The 21,864-nt window shown below is 40.3% G+C and overlaps 1 protein-coding gene across 1 annotated transcript in view; it reads right to left on the bottom strand.

Moving 5' to 3' along the window:
• Window positions 1–21,864, bottom strand: part of LOC139441446 (ankyrin repeat and protein kinase domain-containing protein 1-like) — a 208,689-nt gene that overhangs the window by 174,745 nt on the left and 12,080 nt on the right. Inside the window, exons 2-5 of the mRNA XM_071222359.1 lie at window positions 20,360–20,409; window positions 19,218–19,253; window positions 16,469–16,864; window positions 13,828–14,193 (exon numbers count right to left, since the gene is read on the bottom strand). Coding sequence (XP_071078460.1) covers window positions 13,828–14,193; window positions 16,469–16,864; window positions 19,218–19,253; window positions 20,360–20,378 — 817 coding nt within the window. The 5' untranslated portion in view covers window positions 20,379–20,409. The remainder of the gene's footprint in view (window positions 1–13,827; window positions 14,194–16,468; window positions 16,865–19,217; window positions 19,254–20,359; window positions 20,410–21,864) is intronic.

The following is a 21,864-nucleotide window of genomic DNA, read 5'->3' as shown; positions in this document are numbered from 1 at the left end:
CGGGAGTAACAAGGATGTGCACCAGTAGTGGATGTGTATGTTCTGCAGCTGTTATACATCAGGTGTTGAGACTGACGGGAATAACAAGGATGTGCACCAGTAGTGGATATGTATGTTCTGCAGCTGTTATACATCAGGTGGTGAGATTGACGGGAGTAACAAGGATGTGCACCAGTCGTGGATGTGTATGTTCTGCAGGTGTTATACATCAGGTGGTGAGATTGACGGGAGTAACAAGGATGTGCACCAGAAGTTGATGTCCATGTTCTGCAGCTGTTATACACCGGGTGTTGAGATAGCTAGGTACAGACAGGATGTGCAATGCCCAGATGACCACATGTGCAGTGAGTCCGGTAGCTAGGTACAGACAGGATGTGCAATGCCCAGATGTCCACATGTGCAGTGAGGGACGGTAGCTAGGTACAGACAGGATGTGCAATGCCCAGATGACCACATATGCACTGAGCCCGGCAGCTAGGTACAGACAGGATGTGCAATACCCAGGCGTCCACATGTGCAGTGAATCCGGCAGCTAGGTACAGACAGGATGTGTACTACCCAGATGACCACATGTGCACTGAGCCCGGGCTTGTCGTAAGAGGCGACTAACGTGATTGAGTGGTCAGGCTCGCTGACTTGGTTGATGCATGTCATCGTATCCCAATTGCGTGGATCGATGCTCATGACATCAATCACTGGATTGTCTGTCCCAGACTGGTGTATTAAGAGACCGCCGTCATATAGCTGGAATATTGCTGAGTGCGACCTTAAACAACAAACAAACCACCGAGTGGGGCCGAGGATATAGGAACGGAGTTTGTTCTTTCGCCCGTCCACCCAGAGAAATGAAACTTTTCACACTGATGTTACAGGTCATGATCTCAAATGAGTACGAAAATTGGTGTATTTTATTGTTTTACAGACTTCCAGCCAGTGCGTTTCAACTTAGTGCATACTGCGTGCATACTTCGTGCACACTGCGTTCATACTGCGTGCATACTGCGTGAAATGGGGACACGTTTTCTGAGAAACTACTGAAGTTACATAGATGAAAGTTTGCACGTCTATCTAAGATATACTTGTGAAGACTGAGTTCGAAAATTGGTTCAACTGATTTTTTTTCCCAGAGGAGGGGCCTTTTGTGGGTATCAATTTCACATTTAATCATTGTTTCTGATGACATAAAGCGACCCTAGTACCCTCTCTTCTTCACTGAGTGAGTGAGTGATTATGGTTTAACGCCGCTGTTAGCAATATTCCAGAAATATCACGGCGGGGGACACCAGAAATGGGCTTCACACATTGTACCCATGTCAAGAATCGAACCCGGGTCTTCGTAAGGAAATTTTTGTAAGGAAATATTCGTAAAATACCCAAATAATCACCTTGCTCAAATACATTTTTAGAAAAGAGAGGCGGGCGGCGTCACGTGACTAATTCACAAGAAAATATAAATCAAACAACACGATGATGCACATTCAGCTCGCTTATAGTTTACTGTCTGTCATTTCTTCCCCAAAATACAATACTCAAACCTACTTGAGCTATATTTCCAAAACTGCATAACAGCGTTAGGAATTGGCACTAGTCTGGTAGTCTTTCCCAAACTGCCCAATAGTTATGGTATCGTAAGGACTAGTAGAAATTTGACAATTTTAAGGGTTTTGCTATATGCTATCATTATAAGGACTAGTGGAGTAAAACTGTTAGTTTCTATTGCTGCATAACCCTGTAAACATCGCGAAATCCACAGTACATACAGTGTTAAGGATCTAGATCGAATTTGGGGAATGTTGTGTTTTGTCAGTTTGGAGACAAGTTAAAATTAGCATTTCTTATTCATTTTGATGAATAAAAAAATTGAGTTCGATGCCCGAGATACTAAATAATGTAATTTGTATAACTGAAACGGTGCACGTGATCACGTGGCACGTGCTGTTAAGACGATGGCGATAACTAGTAATCCACGTGAAAGTTTAATTTCCACTGTTTTGATTCCCCATCGTACCGTTACAACAGAAATCAAGTGAATCATATTCCTATGATAGAAATAAGTGCTCATAGTTTCACAAAAAAATAATTTATTAGCAGAGTAAAATTTGTGCAAGGAATAATTCAGAATTAAATGTACCATGGAAAAAATGACGATGACTGATCGGTGAAGGTAGTCAACGCTAGTTCATGTTATTTTATTTGGTTACACTGTGTGAAGAAATAAGAACGTTGTTACACTTTTGATACAATGTTACGATTTGGAAACTGCGACTGACGGCTAGGCACCATGAGGGATAAACACATGCTCATGATATAGACGGAAGTGTAAAATCGACAGCGATTTCTTATGAATACGGAAAAGGTTTTGCCGCTTTTATTTTTTTAAATTCAAACAGCAATAATTGCACATTAAAAGTAACACCATAGAAATAGATGTATATATCTGCCTTTGTTAAACTATATCTACCACAAAGTCCATGTGTTGTATGCATATGCCATGAAGCCTGCTTTGTGCCGCCCTGTTTTGGCAGAGAAAAAAGCCGGTCACTTTGGTGCACGACCTTGACCGCAATGCCGTGACGTCATGAACAGTGTGACGTCACTGTCATTGTACATTTGGCGCCACGTCAGCTGGGCGAACCTCGGCTCAGTCTGAGGTCACAGAGTGCAGCGAGATGTAAACAAACAGTATGTTGTGTGTTTCATGATTAATTATAAACTCCTTACATACAATTATCACAGACTAATTGTATCACGAGATGCAGTGTTCACATAATAATCACACATCATCAATATTTACACTCTGTTAACAATTTTCTTACCTGATTATGCGAAGTTCCAAACACAACAAATGACAAAATGTCTAAAAATATTTTCAACAAGTTTTATTTCTCCTCAAACACAACAAACATTCTCACCAAATCCGGGAATATATTACACGACGACGTGCACGGCACACCACGTTACTGTCTGTAACAATATGTCCCTCTCCACCGTCTACACAAACACGACACTGACGTCACTGAGCGCCGCGGGACTTCAGCAGTTTCACCACTGGCTGATGTCCCCAGATTCTCGCCCAGTCCGCCGCTGTCTGCCCCCACTTGTTCCTGGCGTCGATGTCCACCACGTTCAGAGACAGCACATACTTCACCGTCTCCACATCTCCTCCAATACAGGCCCAGTGAAGGATGTTGTCACCGACCACGTCCACCAGTGACACATCAGCCCCTTCACTCACCAGGAGCTCCACCACGTCTCTGTGTCCCCCCCGTGCTGCCTCCATCACCGGTGTCCTGCTCCTCCCTCCTCTACTGTTGATGTCGACTCCCGGTGTAGACAGGAGCCGCTTCACCTCCTCCAGGTCCCCGTCCCTGCTGGCGTAGTGGAGGTCGCGGTCTGCTTGTGATGGAGTCGCTGTAACACAAAGTAAACTCTGTACTCATCCAGACATCTTTGTCATACATCTACTGTGTTCACACCTCGAAGTGTTGACACGTGACAGGAACATCGATACATGATGAACCACTTCCTGTATGGATGACAACAATATAACGATGAGGGGAGGAGTTTATGTATTGAACTAAGAATAATCTATTCACGTGACATTTGTTCAAGTGCTTTCTTCTACATCCAGTAGTTGTAACATTATTCTGTGTACGGCCGGGGAGCGTTAACGTTTGTTTGCTTTATAAGATATTAGTCAGACACTGTCAGTACAACTGCTGTCTCAAATTATTAAGATAATATGATATTTATTTTTACATTGCTTTACATAAGCTTGTTCATTGAATACACTGTATGCATGAAGGGTTAGGAGTGAGCTTTGTGCCTGCTGGGTTCTCCCACCTACCGTGTGAAGCAGTGGAGAGCCGTGGATCCTCCTCGCTCTGGCTTTGACCCTGGCTCAGGTCACTCGAGGCTGAAACACAGAATATGTTGTTTAGAAAACTATAAATAGCACATAAGCATTATGAATATTGGCCATAGACCAGTTATTGCCATTCCACAAGTTTGAAGCCTTTTGAAACGTTTACAACAGAACTAGATTTTGAAATACGTTTATTATAGCCGAAGTGTAAATATAGTAGTTTTGTGATTGTCAAATTAAATGACTCTCATAAAAATACAACACAAGTATAGACTGTTGTTCATCTAGATCTATCTGGCGTGTCAATACACCTGCTTGTTGAATTGACTTTTATGAAAAAAATGATGATACTATTAGTGCAATTGTTGATTTGTTGATAAATTGATAGGATAAAACATGTATCAAATTGCAGAGACTGTTTATAGGACATTTTCGGAGTAGAATCCCCCTAGCCTTGGCTGACATGATGATCTTACCAAATATCATACAAAGTTGGACAATGACACGATCTACCACATGCTAGGTTCCCCCACCTACCGTGTTGATCAGAATCTTGTCCCTTCACAAGTGGCTTCAACCTCGGATCACTCGAGGCTAAAACAGAATATCAGTGTCTGCTCTGGCTTAAATTTTCTTGGGGTCGCTTGGACCCCTTCATCATAAAATTAGGGGTCCCAAACAAAAATGGAGGGGTCCAATTTATAGTATCATTATATACCATAAACAACAGAAAACAGTGGTTGTGAAAAATCAGACATCTTTTCGCAACTGCAAAATATCAACAAACAGGCAAAGTGAGAGAAAGGTTCACATCAGGGCACATCCTGCTCTCATGACCAAGAGGATTACATTAAGGGACAAACCATTTCTAAAAATGAAAATTTGATACTTATGAATATTTATTTTAACACAAAACTATCCATGTTAATATCTAACTTCGTAAATGAAAAGGCAGTACACGGGTTATCAGCCATTGGTAAGGGGTCATTGGGGCAGACATTTGTGAATGTTTATATCTAGATCTTCCAATGATTTGAAGATTATGGATTCAGTCAAGTTCAATGGCTGTTCTGATGCTACTGTACTGAGTAGTGAGTTCATGTCGTAACTGTGACAGTGATCAATGAGTCATAACATAATTGGGATATCAAACGGTTTTTTTAGTAAGAGGATGTTCAGGATCCAGCATTTCCTTCATAAATCTAGTCAACAATGAACATGTTTCAGGTGCTATAGATGTTAAAACATGTCAGTTACACTAATAACGGTTCTGGAAAAATGTGTTTTGCAATTCTTAATATTATATAACCCACAAGAGATTGAATTATAATCAGCTTGATAAATCTGTTGTAGAATAACTAAATATTCAGAGTCCGCTAAATGAAAACAATGCTTACATTCAAGTGTTCGCATTTATTCTTTATCATATACAGTATAAAATCTCGAAATCCACACAACCAGTCGACTGTTTAATTGTGCAAATCTATGCACGACATATTTCATCGCATGATCGAATACAGGACTCGTTGCGGTATGTCACGGCTACTTGTACACACGTTAACTTTTTTATGATAGTTTCTGGGATGTTTTAAGAAGTGGAATTACCCCTACCTCCATTCGAAATTGATTAGAAAAAGTACCCATTTGTTCAAACGAAGTCCCTTGATCAGACCTCGGTCGTATGTAAAATACAAAACAGGACGTGATGTAAACCATATAACCCACACAGGAACTTTGGTTACCGAACTCGGTAAAGAAAACCGGCATCGATCGATCCAATGAACAAAAAAAAAATTGTGAATCACATATTTAATAAGTTTATAAGCGTGCCCCATTACGATCCATAATAAATTAACTACCGCGAAAACATAGCGTACCATCCTACACGGTCGCTCGATTTCGCGGGTCACTGTTACCACGTTCTGAAGTATACCCTTGATGTGCCGGGCTATTTTTAGTTTGACACACGGTCGGGATATTTTCAACCAATCATCAAGCTAAATGAATTACGACTATATCCGACCTGCTTAATATGTGGCACCTGATTGGCTGAACCAAAGGTACGGACCATACCGAACATTAATACATGCAAAACCGACAATAGATATAGGTCAAGAAACCGGTTTGGGTATTTGTCATAAATAGGGAGAGAATAATGAAACTGGTTTGGTTTAGCAAACGGAAGTGTTAATCAACATGCTTCCCTGTCTTGTTTGGCTACAGATACCTTTACGCAAAGACGTACGTCTTTGATTTACGATAACAGTGTCAATTCGTTATGAAATTAAAATAGCCCCAGTCACTGCGTCCACGAGACCCACACATGTTACGCAGGTGCGTTCAAACTCATTTTTGTGCGTCCAAGACGCAAAAACGCGCTCTTCAGCCAACACTGGAATATGGTGGTCAGAAAACTATACACATATAGCATAGGAAAAGCATAATCAATACTTACCTCAGATAACTTATTGCCATTCGACAAATATTTTGCCCCTTAAAATGTTCACTCATGAATGTGTTTGTAGCAAAGGTTTAAATATCAGGTAGGCCTATTTCAGTGATTGGTAAATGGCTATAAATGATTTGTTTGTTTGTTGTTTACTCAGCAATATATTTCAGGTATATGACAGCGGTCAGTAAATAAACAAGGCTGGACCAGACCATCGAGCGACTGACATCATGAGCATCGTTCCACGCAATCGGGATACGATGGCATGCATCAACCAAGTCAGCGAGTCTGACCACCCGGTCCCGTTAGTCGCCTCTCACAAGCATAGTCGCCTTTTACAATCATGGGTTGCCAAAGACGTGTTTCACACGGGGGCTATAAATGACATAATATAAATGACATAATATAGAGTAACACGGGGATTAATAAATATGGACCTGCTCAGAAGCCGATATTCGGCAGTAAATGTCAGTAAAGATTCCCAAATCGGAATAAAAACAGTCCCGATCCATGTTAATATATTTATCACTAATTCGTCTAACCGTACGGCTTTGTGGGGGTAAGCTGTATTTCACTGATACCAGGACAACACACAGGAAGAGTTTTAATGCTTTGTTTGATATTATTACACTGATCCTACATTTGTTAAATACAAAGTTACAAAAAACAACTGAATTGAAAAAATTAAGAACTTAATAATCCAAATTTTGAACAAAATAACGCTTTGTTACCAATCCGTCTTAGTTTAGAATCCTGGATAAATCCCTCGTACAACACACCGAGATTGTTGCTCATCTGCCCCGTGTGTCTTTAATTTTACAACAAAAATAAACTGAAAGTCAAAATATACGGACTTTGTATTATGAGGTCTGATTGAAAATTAAAAGAACTGATTCTTGATACAAGAAACTTGATAATGTCTTTCTAACAATCACAGTTTCCTGCAACAGTTTGTCGAACAGAATCTGTGGTTGGGTTATTTGTGTAAAATGAATTGGTTCAATGAAAACAGGGGGAAGGAATGAACCTGGAACGACATGACAGACTCCTACCATGTTTGAAGATAAGATGTCTAAGTTACACATCCGCAGTTTGGGGCAATCTGATTTGGAATGTTTTAAAAAATAATACAGATCGATATATGTAGAAGTATTCTTAAATTGCTGACTATTAAAGCGTTAGTACAATCTCGCTAACTTGAGATAATTTCTATTGAAAATCAAGCATATGATAAAATCATTATCAGATGTATAGTTGCCAGGTGTTTGTTGTCTGTGGGAATCAGTGCACACCGTTATAGATTTTGACCAGAACGGGCTGGCGCCCACCAGTGTAGTAATACATTTGTCGTACATTTCAACGTCTGTCTTAATCAGAAGATAATGTTCATTCAGAGACTCTAACTTAAAACTGCATTATTTATACTGAAATTGTTGCAATTAGATCTATTCTCGTCTAAGGCGATACCTCTGGCATGTCTATGAAAACGCTGCCATAATTTCAATCGAAGGTTTCTATTTTCTAACGACACAAATAATCGTCCTGTTGACAAGGGAGCATTATGTAATAAAAAAAAAAAAAATTCAGTTTGATGCGGCGTTTACTCAGGGCATGGTTTTACATCGTTTGGTGTGTCGGGTTGCAGTGTTTATGGTATTTTCGGTAATTCCTTAAATTCAAATACAGACATACGTCAGGAAACAGATTAATATTTCAGTTATGACAATGTAATGATAAAGCAATGCGAAGAGCAACAGGTCTACTTGACTCGGAGCTTGTGCAACACAGTTGTAATTCTATGTCGGGCAAACTTTCCTATGTAGCGCTGTCATAATTTACATGTACCGAGCGATGGCGGTAGTACACTCATCTCAGATCAGCTTACCATCTGAGGCCGAAACTGCAGCCAACACAACAGTACTTCATGTGTTAGACGGTGTTTGGTTTGATAAAGAACAAGGGTACAAATATGTGACAAAATATGGTGACAAAGAGTGATAAAATAGAACAAGCTTATTGGTTAAAACGCTATTTAGAAATGTTAACATCCAGACGTTTGTTTCTCCCCGGTGACAGGCTGAACAACTGTCTGGGTGTAAACACTCTGTGAAGCAAGCACCTGATTCCTACAACATTCATTCTGCTGTACATCAATCTTACTATATTTACAATTTCTGTTTCATCTAATTTCCTAAACGTAGAAACTGATAACTTACCCACCGATTACGTCCTAACACGAGTGACACATCTCACTGCCGGTCATGAAATGCCTTGACCGGCGACACTATGACGTCATTGTGACGTGTCTCGCTAGGAGCATGGCATAGTTTGGCGCTCGACTGTTTGTTGAGATCAAGCGCTAGTTGACCTAGGCCCAAACCTCACACCACCCAGCCAGCCGCCACTCTAAGATAGATTTAATAATGACGAAATTGAATCCTTAAACTTACATATCACAGGGAATGAAAATTAAGTGAACATGAATAATATTCTTAATTGTTTGTTTGTGTAAACATCACAGGAGCGTCATTGGCTGACAGTTAAATAATATGTAAACTGGCCTCATTTTGATTCAAATTGCAGGCTAAGGTCTCAATTAAGCCTACTGCATTGGTTAACCAAATTTACCTTATCACTGTGCGTCTTTATTTTAGTAAATAATAATGTGATTAAATGACGCCTTTCGTAAAGAGAATACCTACGCTTAAATTAAATTCGCAAGGGTTATTTGTTATTCATAATAGCAATAGCTATACTTTATAGGAACATTGGTGTGAAAAATATTGAGTTCATTTTGTGTAAAGAAATAATAAGGTGGACATTAATTGAAGAAGATGAAGTAAATCATGGTCAGTCAATCGGTTTTAAGAAGGGAAAGTTGATTGGGCGAAACATACTCATTATACATTACTGACTTTATAGTGAGTGAGTGAGTGAGTGAGTGAGTTCAATCTGAAGCCGTATCGGTGATATGCAAGCCACATAACGCCAAGGACTAATTATACATTGACGTTATGGTGAGTGAGTGAGTGCGTGAGTTGGAGAATTCAATCTGAGGCCGTATCGGAAATATATAAGCCACATAACGGCGAGGGGGAATGCTGTTTGGTATTGAGGATACAAATACGTGGTTATGAAGATTTATTATAGAGGCGAAATGTTACATCAACGCTGTACTTCATTGTGGTGGTTATGTTAAAATAAAGTCTGATATGTTGACCTGAAACAATGTTCTTGTTTGTTTTTCATTGTTTGTTGTGTACATGGCGGGAGAGGCGTGGTCAGTACTGGCCAATGACAAATCAACTTCTAGGTAACGAGGCGGAGTTTCATAAATGTGCAGCTATACAGATATATTTGCACACTTCGCCTCTATCTACTCATTGTCATCACTGGAGTGGGTCAATGTACATGTCACCTATATCTACTCACTGTCGACACTGAAGAGAGTCTATGTACATGTCACCTCTATCTACTCACTGTCAATACTGGAGTGAGTCAATTTACATGTCACCTCTATCTACTCACTGTCAACACTGGCGTGTGTCAATGTACATGTCACCTCTATCTACTCACTGTCATCACTGGAGTGAGTCTATGTACATGTCACCTCTATCTACTCACTGTCAATACTGGAGTGAGTCAATTTACATGTCACCTCTATCCACTCACTGTCAACACTGGCGTGTGTCAATGTACATGTCACCTCTATCTACTCACTGTCAAAACCGGAGTGAGTCTATATACATGTCGCCTCTATCTACTCACTGTCAACACTGAAGTGAGTCTATGTACATGTCACCTCTATTAACTCACTGTTAACACTGGAGTGAGTGAATGAACATGTCACCTCTATCTACTCACTGTCAACACTGAAGTAAGTCAATGTACATGTCAACCTCTATCTACTCACTGTCGACACTGAAGTGAGTCTATGTACATGTCACCTCTATCTGCTCACTTTCAGCACTGAATTGTGCATGTGTACATGTCACCTCTATCTACTCACTGTCAAGTCTGGAGTGAGTCAATGTAGATGTCACCTCTACCTACTCACAGTCAACACTGAACTTAGTCTATATACATGTCAACCTCTATCTATTCACTGTCAACACTGGAGTGAGTCTATGTACATGTCATCTCTATCTAATCACTGTCCACACTGGAGTGCGTCAATGTACAGGTTAACTCTATCTACTCACTGTCAACACTGGAGTGCGTCAATGTACAGGTTAACTCTATCTACTCACTGTCAACACTGGAGTGAGTCTATATACATGTCAACCTCCATCTACTCACTGTCAACACTGGAGTGAGTCAATGTACATGTCACCTCTATCTACTCACTCTCCACACTGGAGTGAGTCAATGTACATGTCACTTCTATCTAATCACTGTCGACACTGGGGTGAGTCTATATACATGTCAACCTCTATCTACTCACTGTCAACACTGAAGTGAGTCTATGTACATGTCAACCTCCATCTACTCACTGTCAACACTGGAGTGAGTCTATATACATGTCAACCTCTATCTACTCACTGTCAACACTGAGGTGAGTCTATGTACATGTCAACCTCTATCTACTCACTGTCAACACTGGAGTGAGTCTATATACATGTCAACCTCTATCGACTCACTGTCGACACTGGAGTGAGTCAATGTACATGTCATCTCTATCTACTCACTGTCGACACTGGAGTGGGTCAGTGTACATGTCACCTCTGTCTACTCACTGTCAACACTGGAGTGAATCAATGTACATGTCATCTCTATCTGCTCACTGTCAACACTGGAGTGAGTCAATGTACATATCACCTCTATCTACTCACTGTCAACACTGGAGTGAGTCAATGTACATGTCACCTCTATCTACTCACTGTCGACACTAGAGTGAGTCTATGTACATGTCATCTCTATCTACTCACTGTCGACACTGGAGTGAGTCAATGTACATGTCACCTCTATCTGCTCACTGTCAACACTGGAGTGAGTCAATGTACATGTCACCTCTATCTACTCACTGTCAGCACTGAAGTGAGTCTATATACATATCAACCTCTATCTACTCACTGCCAACACTGAAGTGAGTCTATGTACATGTCAACCTCTATCTACTCACTGTCAACACTGAACTTAGTCTATGTATATGTCACTTCTGTCTACTCACTGTCGACACTGGAGTGAGTCAATGTACATGTCATCTCTATCTACTCACTGTCAACACTGGAGTGAGTCAATGTACATGTCACCTGTATCTACTCACTGTCAACACTGGAGTGAGTCAATGTACATGTCAACCTCTATCTACTCACTGTCAACACTGAAGTGAGTCAATGTACATGTCACCTCTATCTACTCACTGTCAACACTGGAGTGAGTCAATGTACATGTCACCTCCTTCTACTCACTGTCAACAATGGAGTGAGTCAATGTACATGTCACCTGTATCTACTCACTGTCAACACTGAAGTGAGTCAATGTACATGTCAACCTCTATCTACTCACTGTCAACACTGAAGTGAGTCTATATACATATCAACCTCTATCTACTCACTGCCAACACTGAAGTGAGTCTATATACATGTCAACCTCTATCTACTCACTGTTAACACTGGAGTGAGTCAATGTACATGTCACATCTATCTGCTCACTGTCAACACTGGAGTGAGTCAATGTACATGTCACCTCTATCTGCTCACTGTCAACACTGGAGTGAGTCAATGTACATGTCACCTCTATCTACTCACTGTCAACACTGGAGTGAGTCAATGTACATGTGAAGTATATCTACTCACTGTCAACACTGGAGTGAGTGAATGCAAATGTCAAGTCTATCTACTCTCTGTCAACACTGGAGTGAGTCAATGTACATGTCACCTATATCTGCTCACTGTCAACACTGGAGTGAGTCAATGTACATGTCAAGTATATCTACTCACTGTCAACACTGGAGTGAGTCTATTTACGTGTCAAGTCTATCTACTCTATGTCAACACTGGAGTGATGCCTGTAACGTTTTATAATGCTCAATTAACTGAACGGGTTTGATACCCGAACACGCTTGTCTCATCGATCAACTAAGTTATAGCCGAAAAAAATGAACATGTAGTTCAGTTAAGTCATTTAAATAATTGGACGTTTTAAGTACATATCAAATCACAAAATTTCATTTCAAATAAAATTTAATATTGTTCTCCACGTTCTCCTCCAACAGCGATCCTTGCAAAACTGAAGGGTCAATGCATATCCGATGTAAGTGCCACATGCATGTGGGATTCCTTCATTGTCTTTGGTTCCAGATTGGACTGAGCATGTATGTTTGACTGCAGCATGCCCGTCTGGAAGGTGGGACCGATCTTTGTTTTCACACAGGTTGTGTAGTGCGACAGCTGCAGCCACAAGGATCAACCGTCTTGAGGACTCGCCTCCATCCCCTTGGACCACCTGAACGCGTTCTCATTCGTCATGCGGGCACTGCTTAGACAGTAGTTGCAGTACGACTGTTCTGCTGTAAACTGTCCTCTATTGGTAAGTGGTTACTGGAGCCAGGAGGACAATAGGTAGGATTTGAGTCGTATTTATCATCACACACAGTACCACTCGTCTCTGTTCACAAAGTCAGCATGACAATCATTTAGAGCAATAATGGGAAGATTTGTAGCATATATTGCTTCTGCACAGTTCGAAAAGTTCCATTTGTCTTTATAACCATCTGTTGCCACCTTCAAGGCTTCACCACATGGACCACTTCATTGAACATCCTCTGATATATGTCGTCGCACACACTGTTGACCTGGCTATTCCAAACGAGTTACCAATAGTTCGGCCAAGAAGTACACACCTACAGCAATGCCATGTTCAGGGGTCAATGACTCTCTAACGTCTGATGAACGGTGCTAATGTGGCTCCAATTGTAGGCAGATCATTTTAAAAAACGCTTTGAAATGTTTTTAAAACAATATCGCTCCACCAGATTTTGCATTTTTCCTTCATGAAAATTAATCTTTCTTGAAGAAAAGACGAGTTTCTTGCCAAAGCAAACGCCTGTATCAAACAGCGCCTCTCCTTCTCCAAGCACTCAATCTTAACCCCTCCACTGACTCAAATGAAGTAAATTGATTGATATTATAATGACTACCCTAAACAGTATACAAGTGTATATAAACACAACCACTTTTCACCCTTTGTCCACGTGGGTATTCTTACCCTGGGGGAATTCTTCCCCAAATAGCAAAGCGAGTGTATATAAATATGCTTGAAACATCATAATCCAGACAACATGGCAGTATATAGTAGGACAAATATACATATGTGGGCACTTCCATGTGAATAGCAAAGGTATCACGACTTTGATTACGTTTACTTTATATTACATTATTTATAAACAATATATACTGTGATTTGTAAAGAGAGGTGTGTGGTATGGTGGACATGCTGCTGGCTCACTGCTGGTGAGAATCAAATCATGTAGCTTACAGAAATGCTGTCTATGAAGATGAACCAATATTACCTGATGTCTGTGCTGTCTGCTCCACAGACTCACTCAACTCCCGCACCTCCACCTCCATCACGATATCTTCAATTGATGGGTCCAGCTCCTGCAGGAAGTGTAGGATGTCCTCCTTGATGTCTGCATGCTGAACAATCATACCCATTGCATCTTCCATGGACTCATGTTCAAAACAAAACACCATACATTCCCACCGAACACGTACCAGTGAATCAGGAAACAGTTCATTCAGTAGAATCTTTACAGTTTCAATGTCAATATCGGTCGGTTGAGGAATATTTTCATGTTTGGCCTTCCAGCATGATTCGCAAACAGCTTTCCCAGAGGGGAGATTGATGATAATCGTACTGTTAACTGTTCTGTTATCTTAAAAAAAGAAGAAAAACCAAACACATTCATAGGCTTAAATGACACCATAAGTAAACTATTATCACAGCTACCTTCACCTTCTAGCATACATCTGCCCAGCATGTATCAAACACTCACATCACAATGAAATTCCTGGCATTCCTCAGCATATCTTTGAGATATCTGGAAACAAAGAAGCTGCATCATGGGTCAACTTAAGCACAGTAACCTCCAACCTCAGCCACAGCAAGACAAAGTCAGATACATTATCCTGCGTGAAATCAACCCATCAGTGTGCATCGTTATATCACTTCTTTTGTCATGCTGCGGAGGTGTTCATCCGAACTCAGGACCAGAACATCAAGAATTAAAGATAATGCGTTTAAATGTTCGCACACTTGAAGGCACACTGAAATAGATGATGTTACAGAAACTGAAACATGGCCACACGCTAAAAATCAAAACGTGGATGTTTCTATTCCCGGGTTTCAGCTACCCTTTAGACTCCAGGGTATTAGGTCCTATATAGACCACTGCCCAACTTCGTCATTCCGCAATAGTATCCTCCGAAACAGCTTCATTATTATAAAAGTAAATATATGTAACAAGCAGATACTGATGGTTTTAACTTTGCCATAAATAATATTGAACTCGATAAAATATTCTCTAGAGATACTGTTAATACTATTGCAGTTGATGTCACGAAATGTATCATGAATGCATACGATCGGCTTATAGCTAACAAAATAGTTACAATTTAACCTTCTGGTCCACTTTGGGTAAACAATGAGAAATAGTATTCGCCTGCATGAAATCGCAAAGAGAAAACATCACTCATCTGATTACGTAAAATTTAAACCCATGATAAAGATAGTTGTATCTACTATATTACGTCTGCTGAGAAAACAAAAATGACAAAATACATTCCATAGAAGCAGAGTCGATTGTACGACTGACTATTTCCTGAGTATTTGTTATGAATCATTATCAAATAGTGATCATACTAGGTGTCAATTCTTCACCCGAAAAAAACTATATGCACATATGGCACAAATAAAAATAAGGAATCGGACATCATTGGTAGAAAGAGCATGCTCGATTGTAAAAAAGTTGTGAAATGTGGACACTAAAAGCTTGACCATGAAGGGAAAGTTGACTATTGGAAAGTTGAAGTCATCCCTCTTGTCATACAGTCCCGGGAGAGCATTGTTGTCACTCTGAATCTTTTTGCATACATTTGAACAGATGAAGCAGTTTGACTGGCCTCTTTCTATTTCAGGTGGGTAAGCTAATGTGAAATAAAAGATACAATGATTAAAAACTCGAGTTACACCAACGGATGGTTTAAAACTATATTAAAACACGGACTGGTCATTCTAATTTCCCACAGTTATTTTCAAGGGCAAATTGTACGATGAGACCAAAGAAATAACTTTATGCTTTAAATGATTTGAATGTTATTTGGAAAACCCCTTCCAAAACATTGTTATTATTTCTGATCTAAAGACTGTTATGACAGGAGTACCACAGGGTTCAGTCTTAGGGCCTTCACTTAAGGATTGCAATGGTATTTGTGGACGCTTATCAGCTGATGAAGACAGTAATTCCAGGATGTGTGTAGCTGTGAATGGTTCTGTGTGGCTGTTTGTACTAGTCCAGACTAATGCCAAATTTCAGCGCTTTCCCACGGAGATACCATGCCGAAGTTTAACATGATTACCCAAGCATACTGATTCCTGGCACACCAGCCCTTGTGTTATCCCCTTACTGACGCGCGCTAGGCAGGGTAACAACAAGTACATGTGTCAAAGTCTTTGATATGAGGGGGGATTAATCCATCGACCTTCCACTCTCTGGGCAGATGCTCTATACACTACACCATGGCATATTAGGAATAAAAACTATGTATTTAGCTTGCTTAGGCACGCGAAATACAATGTGCATTCTAAATACAGGATATTTACCATCTCAAACACACTCGAGTGATCACTTCATGATATTTGCTTCAATTGAGTGAAAAATAAACAGTGATTAATCATAATATCCTGACGTTATACAAAGTTTCCAATTTAAGGGCAAGTGACTTGCAAACTACTCGTTTCGTGCTTGATACTTGATTGGGTTGAAATAAGTCTGAATCAATACACACAACTTACATACACATACAGACCAGCGTTTGACGACATAAAACAGCATCCATGTATACAAGTTGAATACAATAGTCTATTCTTACACATATATCAGTACAAAGACAAACATGATACACTCCAAATATACAAGTACAATACAATACCTGGGCCTTGGTCTTTCCTCGCTGCTGCCGCATCTACCTTCCTTATTACTGACTCCATCTCGATATCTGTCACTTGTGCATGAATTTCATGAAGAAACTTCAAAATGATATCTTTAATATGTTCATATCTTGTCGTCATCTCCCAGGCTGTATCCTCTGTATCATGTCCGAAGACAAACATCCACTGGTCGATCTGTATGCTGGTCAGGCGTCCATGAGTTGCAAACTGCTCCTTCAACACAGGTAACTGTTGTCGGAATTTGTGATGGTTGATATAGGGGCAGTATTTGTCAGGTATAAGTTTACAGGTCCAGGTTATTTCATGACACCACGAGGAGGTGTCATGGAACGTAACCCTCAGCACACGAGCTCCTTTTTTTGCCAAGTAAAGCGTAACTGTGAAAACACATTAAGAAGAAAAAGTCTTAAACTTTCAGGATGCATTTAATATATACTAGCGGAACAAAGTAACTGTGCTTCATTTAAAGTGGTGTAAATATTACGTTATTGAAAATAACAACATGATATTTCGTTATCTGTGTATCAAAACAAATTCATTGACAAACCCAAGACACGGAGTGACCAGTCCAAACAAAGGGTGGTGTCACAACTCCATTAACAATGTCAATATTAGTTGTGACCAATGTTGGCGTTGATACATGCGAGGGAGCGACGGTGCATTGAAGACGCCAGATGATTAAAAACAGCCTGGGGGATGTTCTTCCAAATGTCAACCAAAAGATTGGCCTAACTGAGTTAGCGTTACTGGCTGGTTCTGATCCGGTCTATCACATCTCCGCCGGATGTTGTGCCACCTTAACTTCTTGCATACGGATCTGCAAAAATTAGAATTGTCCAAGCTGTGAATGTTCCAGTTTGGTATCAATTCCTTAGATGCATCGACCGAATATGGTTGTCTTGTTGACGTGACGTCACACGTGGACAACCGGTCCGTGGCAAGCAATGAGTGTTTCATTGCTGTGAATAACGTCTCCTAAAAGATGATATCATGTTTTGATGAACATAAAAATGTTTGGCAACTTCGTTTTGCGGCGTTCCTGTTTGCAGCCAACCCAGGATGCGTAGACATTCTTTTTCAGCAAACTGTGGCATTGTGTAAGCGATGTAACAACAGTATTTCTATGACACGAATAGTTACACAATCACTATATGCTGATAACATTCCCTTTAACAAACACAACAACATCCAAATTGTTTGCCGTGCACAAACATGCACATGCAAACTATGAATCACGATCTTTAATTTGAGAAGATATCTTCTAAATATATATCGAAAGTTGCATTTTATTATTTTAGAATTAAGGTATTTTTACTGAGGTTTATATGAAGCAAGGACAGTTTCAGTTAGTGTATACTCTTACAAAAGCAGGGGATCATGAAATATGTATACTAATAGCAAGTAAAGATAAGTGTTAATGACAAACATCCTATGCAAGAACGTAAATGTCTTGGCACCAAAACATTCCTGATTTGGACATTTTCAAAAAATCAATTAATCCTTATGGACAATTATTTCTGTCAATCTTTTTGATTCTGCTTATGATACAGTGTGTGTTTGAACTTGCGACACGACGTCTGCAATGCTCGGGGTGTCAACCGGCTTTTGACATACTGGAAACTGGCAGAAATCAGCGTGCAGTGGCCAATCTATAACTCGCATACTGTGGAGGGGGGTTGAAAACCTTTAGCTCGGGAAAAAGCTTCACTAAGTGGCGCTCTATGGTGCTCTTACAAATCGAGGTAGATCGACATATAGAGCGCTAAGATCTCTAAAAGTGTTGATAGAATGCTATCAGAGTGCTACTTAATGACCAAGGTCGTAATCAGAGCACTATCGTATCACCTTAGAGTGCCTCCGATCGTTACGAAAGGCTAGGACCTACGCTTCTGCTACCAAGCCTAGAAGTGATGAGCGCCTCAGAATGCTCAGAAGTTTTTATATGATCCGACCCAAAATTCGGCGATCGGGTTGCGTTAGGATCCAAAAAAGTGCTCATTGAGTACTAATGGATCTCCATAGGTCGCCTAGATCACTCTCGGATCGGAGAAGAGCGCATCAGATTGCAATGATCGCCATCGAACCGCAAATAGAGTGTCATCTGATCACATCCACCATGGATCGCAAAAGGAGCACGAACTGATCGTGCAAGATCGCCACATTTTGAGTTGTCGCTATCGGATCGCATAAATCCCTATGGGACCACAACAGGGGCACTATCAGATTGCAATCAGATCGTAAGTGCTGATCGCTGATCATGTTCCATGTTTTTGACGAGCCCCGACTGACTTTGAACTTCCTTGATAGGCGTGGTCGTGTCTCGCAACGTCGAAGTGAACATAAGCATAACTACGACTGACACTACTTATTGTGCAAACAATACTATCGGGGTCAACATACTGACACCCTTTGTCGTCTTGTCTGCAAGGCACGTGAGTCAACGTTTTGTCTTTCAAAATTTTAAGTTATTTTCTGGCGTCCACTACTTTTTTAAAGGGTATTTATTGTGAGACAACCAGTCACACATTTTGAACTATGGGGTATCAGTTCCTTTATTCATATATTATACATAATTGCAAATGAGGTTTTAATGAAACCTGTTCTGTGGATAAAGAGACTGATTATTCTGTTACGTTGACGTTGTATATTATACTGAACATAGTGTTAGTAAACATCCTTCCATCAAGGACAGGCCTGAGAAACGTAAAAGGTCAACTGAAAGTAGCTTACGTTTATCTGCCGGGACATGGACTGGGAAGGCGCCATCTTCAACAACAAAAACAAAATGCACGTTATTCATTAAATAAATGCAACACAACCCTTTCAATATTCATAAGAAATCTCTGCTAAAAACAGAGTCGACTGAATCAGTCTGACTATTTCACGAGCATGCGTTTATGACAGTCAAACAGTGTTCGCGAGAAGGTGACCGTATCCTGCTGCACCGGTGGCAGTCATCACAAACACATGCAAAGACAAGTGAACTGTTCCCTTGAAATAAGAAAACACGCATTGCATCAGACACACCTTTTGTCACGGATGCGTCAAGTTTGGAAATGTCTTAACATATCTACCATAAACGTTTTGAAAGCTTTGTTGTTGCCTTGAATGTTGTAACCTTTGAAATCTTGGTAGAAAGAGTGTTTCAGTGTACCTTAAAAGGCTGGATCTGATGGAATGTTGCTCGACATATGAGGAAATTGACTATTGGAAAGTTGAAGTCATCCCTCTTGTCAAACAATATTTTTTTGTGTGAATACAACAGCAAGAGGCAGTACCTATCTCCATCCACATCTGTTTATGAGTGTGCATGTTGGCATAAGTGAAGAAAAGATTCATGGTTGACAGAGTATGGTTGAAAAATATATATACTGGCTTCACCCTTTTGTTTATATTACTGACTTCGCCGGTCAACATGTTTACAAACCTTTTGTCTACTTAACAGGCTTCTCCACTCCAGCGTAACTACATCTGGTATCTACTCTACTGTAAAAACATTGCCTCCTACCTGTACATATACTTGTCAACCATACTGTGTACATCACTTGTTTGATAACAGTGTTAGAACCTAAACCAAAACGTCGCTCCTAATTGTAATAAAGAAGTTGTACATCCATAAATATTTTCCTTACTTAGTATTCCAACTGCTAGATGCCTCTCAAAGATTTGTTGGCGTAAGATGAAAACAGAAAGCAGTAACATGACGTCAACGTTTGTATATTGTAACAGTATAAATGACCAGATAAAATGTAATCTAAATCTGAAATGTCTGGGGAAAATCTGACAAGTAATACATCACTCTAAAACTAATGTTATTCGACCAATAAATTTGTTAACAATATGCAAATGATCAAATTCAAGAAACTGTTCACCTTCAGTCGTGGACGTCATAACTCTTGATTTGCCTGCTTTTCCTGCTTTCCTGGAAAATATAAAACAAATGCTCAGTCACACAAACAAAACAGCATGTTAACACAAGTAAGATAATTACATCCACACTACTTGTTATTCGTTTAACGCTTTTCCCGAAATGTAATGTATCTGACAAATTCACAATTTCTCCACAGTTAGTTATTTTTCTTATTTACCGGGTGGGTGAGTATGACTTATTTTAGTAATATACGGACTAGAAGGCCCGAAGTGACATAGATCTGACTTGCAAAAGCGAGTGTATATGTTTGGTATCTGACGAGCCAGATACAAGTACATATTCACCAGTATCATAAAAGGACTTTAGTATTAATACTTCCGTGGTTCAAGTCAAGAAATGCAAATGAATTGGGTACGAATAGCGTATGAAAACTATGCTCTTCAAAACAAGAAATGCAAAACGGATATTTGTGGCAATAAAAGCAAAATAAGCGGACGAAGAGGTGCAAAATGAAGAGGTTTAATGTGTTTTTGTGACAAATTCCCGGAACTAAATGATTGCAAGAAGGACATGCAAACCATAAGTTCGGAAACTCATACGATTAGGAAAAACGCACCCAGTTGACAAAAGAGGCAGGGAGCTGCACGTACTGCACGTACAGCAGCACCATGAACGGTGTTAAAGTGCAGGGTTTTTGATTGCCTGGCATCTGCGTCAATCAAACAGTGACAGTTCAACAACATGCCAAGATTAACAAAAGTGCAAATAAACAATGTCATAGGCCGCTAGCAGCTAGGGGAATCGCGATCAGATGTAGCCAGGGTTTTCAATGTAGGGCCCAGCACCTTCACAAGGCTATGGGATCGGTTTCAACAGCATTGGTCAACACGTGATCGGCCAAGGTCTGGACGACCAAGAGTAACCAGCCCCGACAAACATCGCTACATCCGAATGTGACACCTTAGTGAAAGGACGACCACAGCCACCTCAACTGCATTCCAAATACCCAAACTACGCAGAATTTCAGACCAGACAGTACTAAACAGTTTAAGAGGTCTACGAGCAAGACGTTCTGTTGGACGCGTCATATTGAGTCGACAACATCGTCAACAATTGGTGTTGTCAACACAGGGTATGGCCTCAACTACGATGGAGAGATGTCTGATTCAGCGACATCAAGATTTTTCCGCCTAGGGGATGGAAGGGCACGGTTCTACAGACGTCAAGGAGAACGTTTCGCCAGAAACTGCGAACAGGAAGTGCACCGGTTTGGTCTGGATAGCGTTATGATGTGGGCGGAAATCTCTCATCAAGGTAGGACAGGTTTGGTTCATATCCAGGGCAATCTTACGGCTCAACAATACATCAATGGAATTCTCCTGGTATATGTCCTCCAAATTGCAGCCAACGGTGCATTCCAGCAGGACAAAGCTCGAATCCGTTATCGATTCCAATGGTGAACATACGCAGTTATTGATGGTAGCTGACTTTCAGCTTTGACTTTTC

Source organism: Haliotis cracherodii, unplaced genomic scaffold (assembly GCF_022045235.1).
Source record: "Haliotis cracherodii isolate W230 unplaced genomic scaffold, xgHalCrac1.p SCAF_40, whole genome shotgun sequence".
NCBI classification, from domain to species: domain Eukaryota; kingdom Metazoa; phylum Mollusca; class Gastropoda; order Lepetellida; family Haliotidae; genus Haliotis; species Haliotis cracherodii.
The sequence above is the reverse complement of the archived record's forward strand: the minus strand, read 5'-3'. Positions and strand labels throughout refer to the sequence as shown.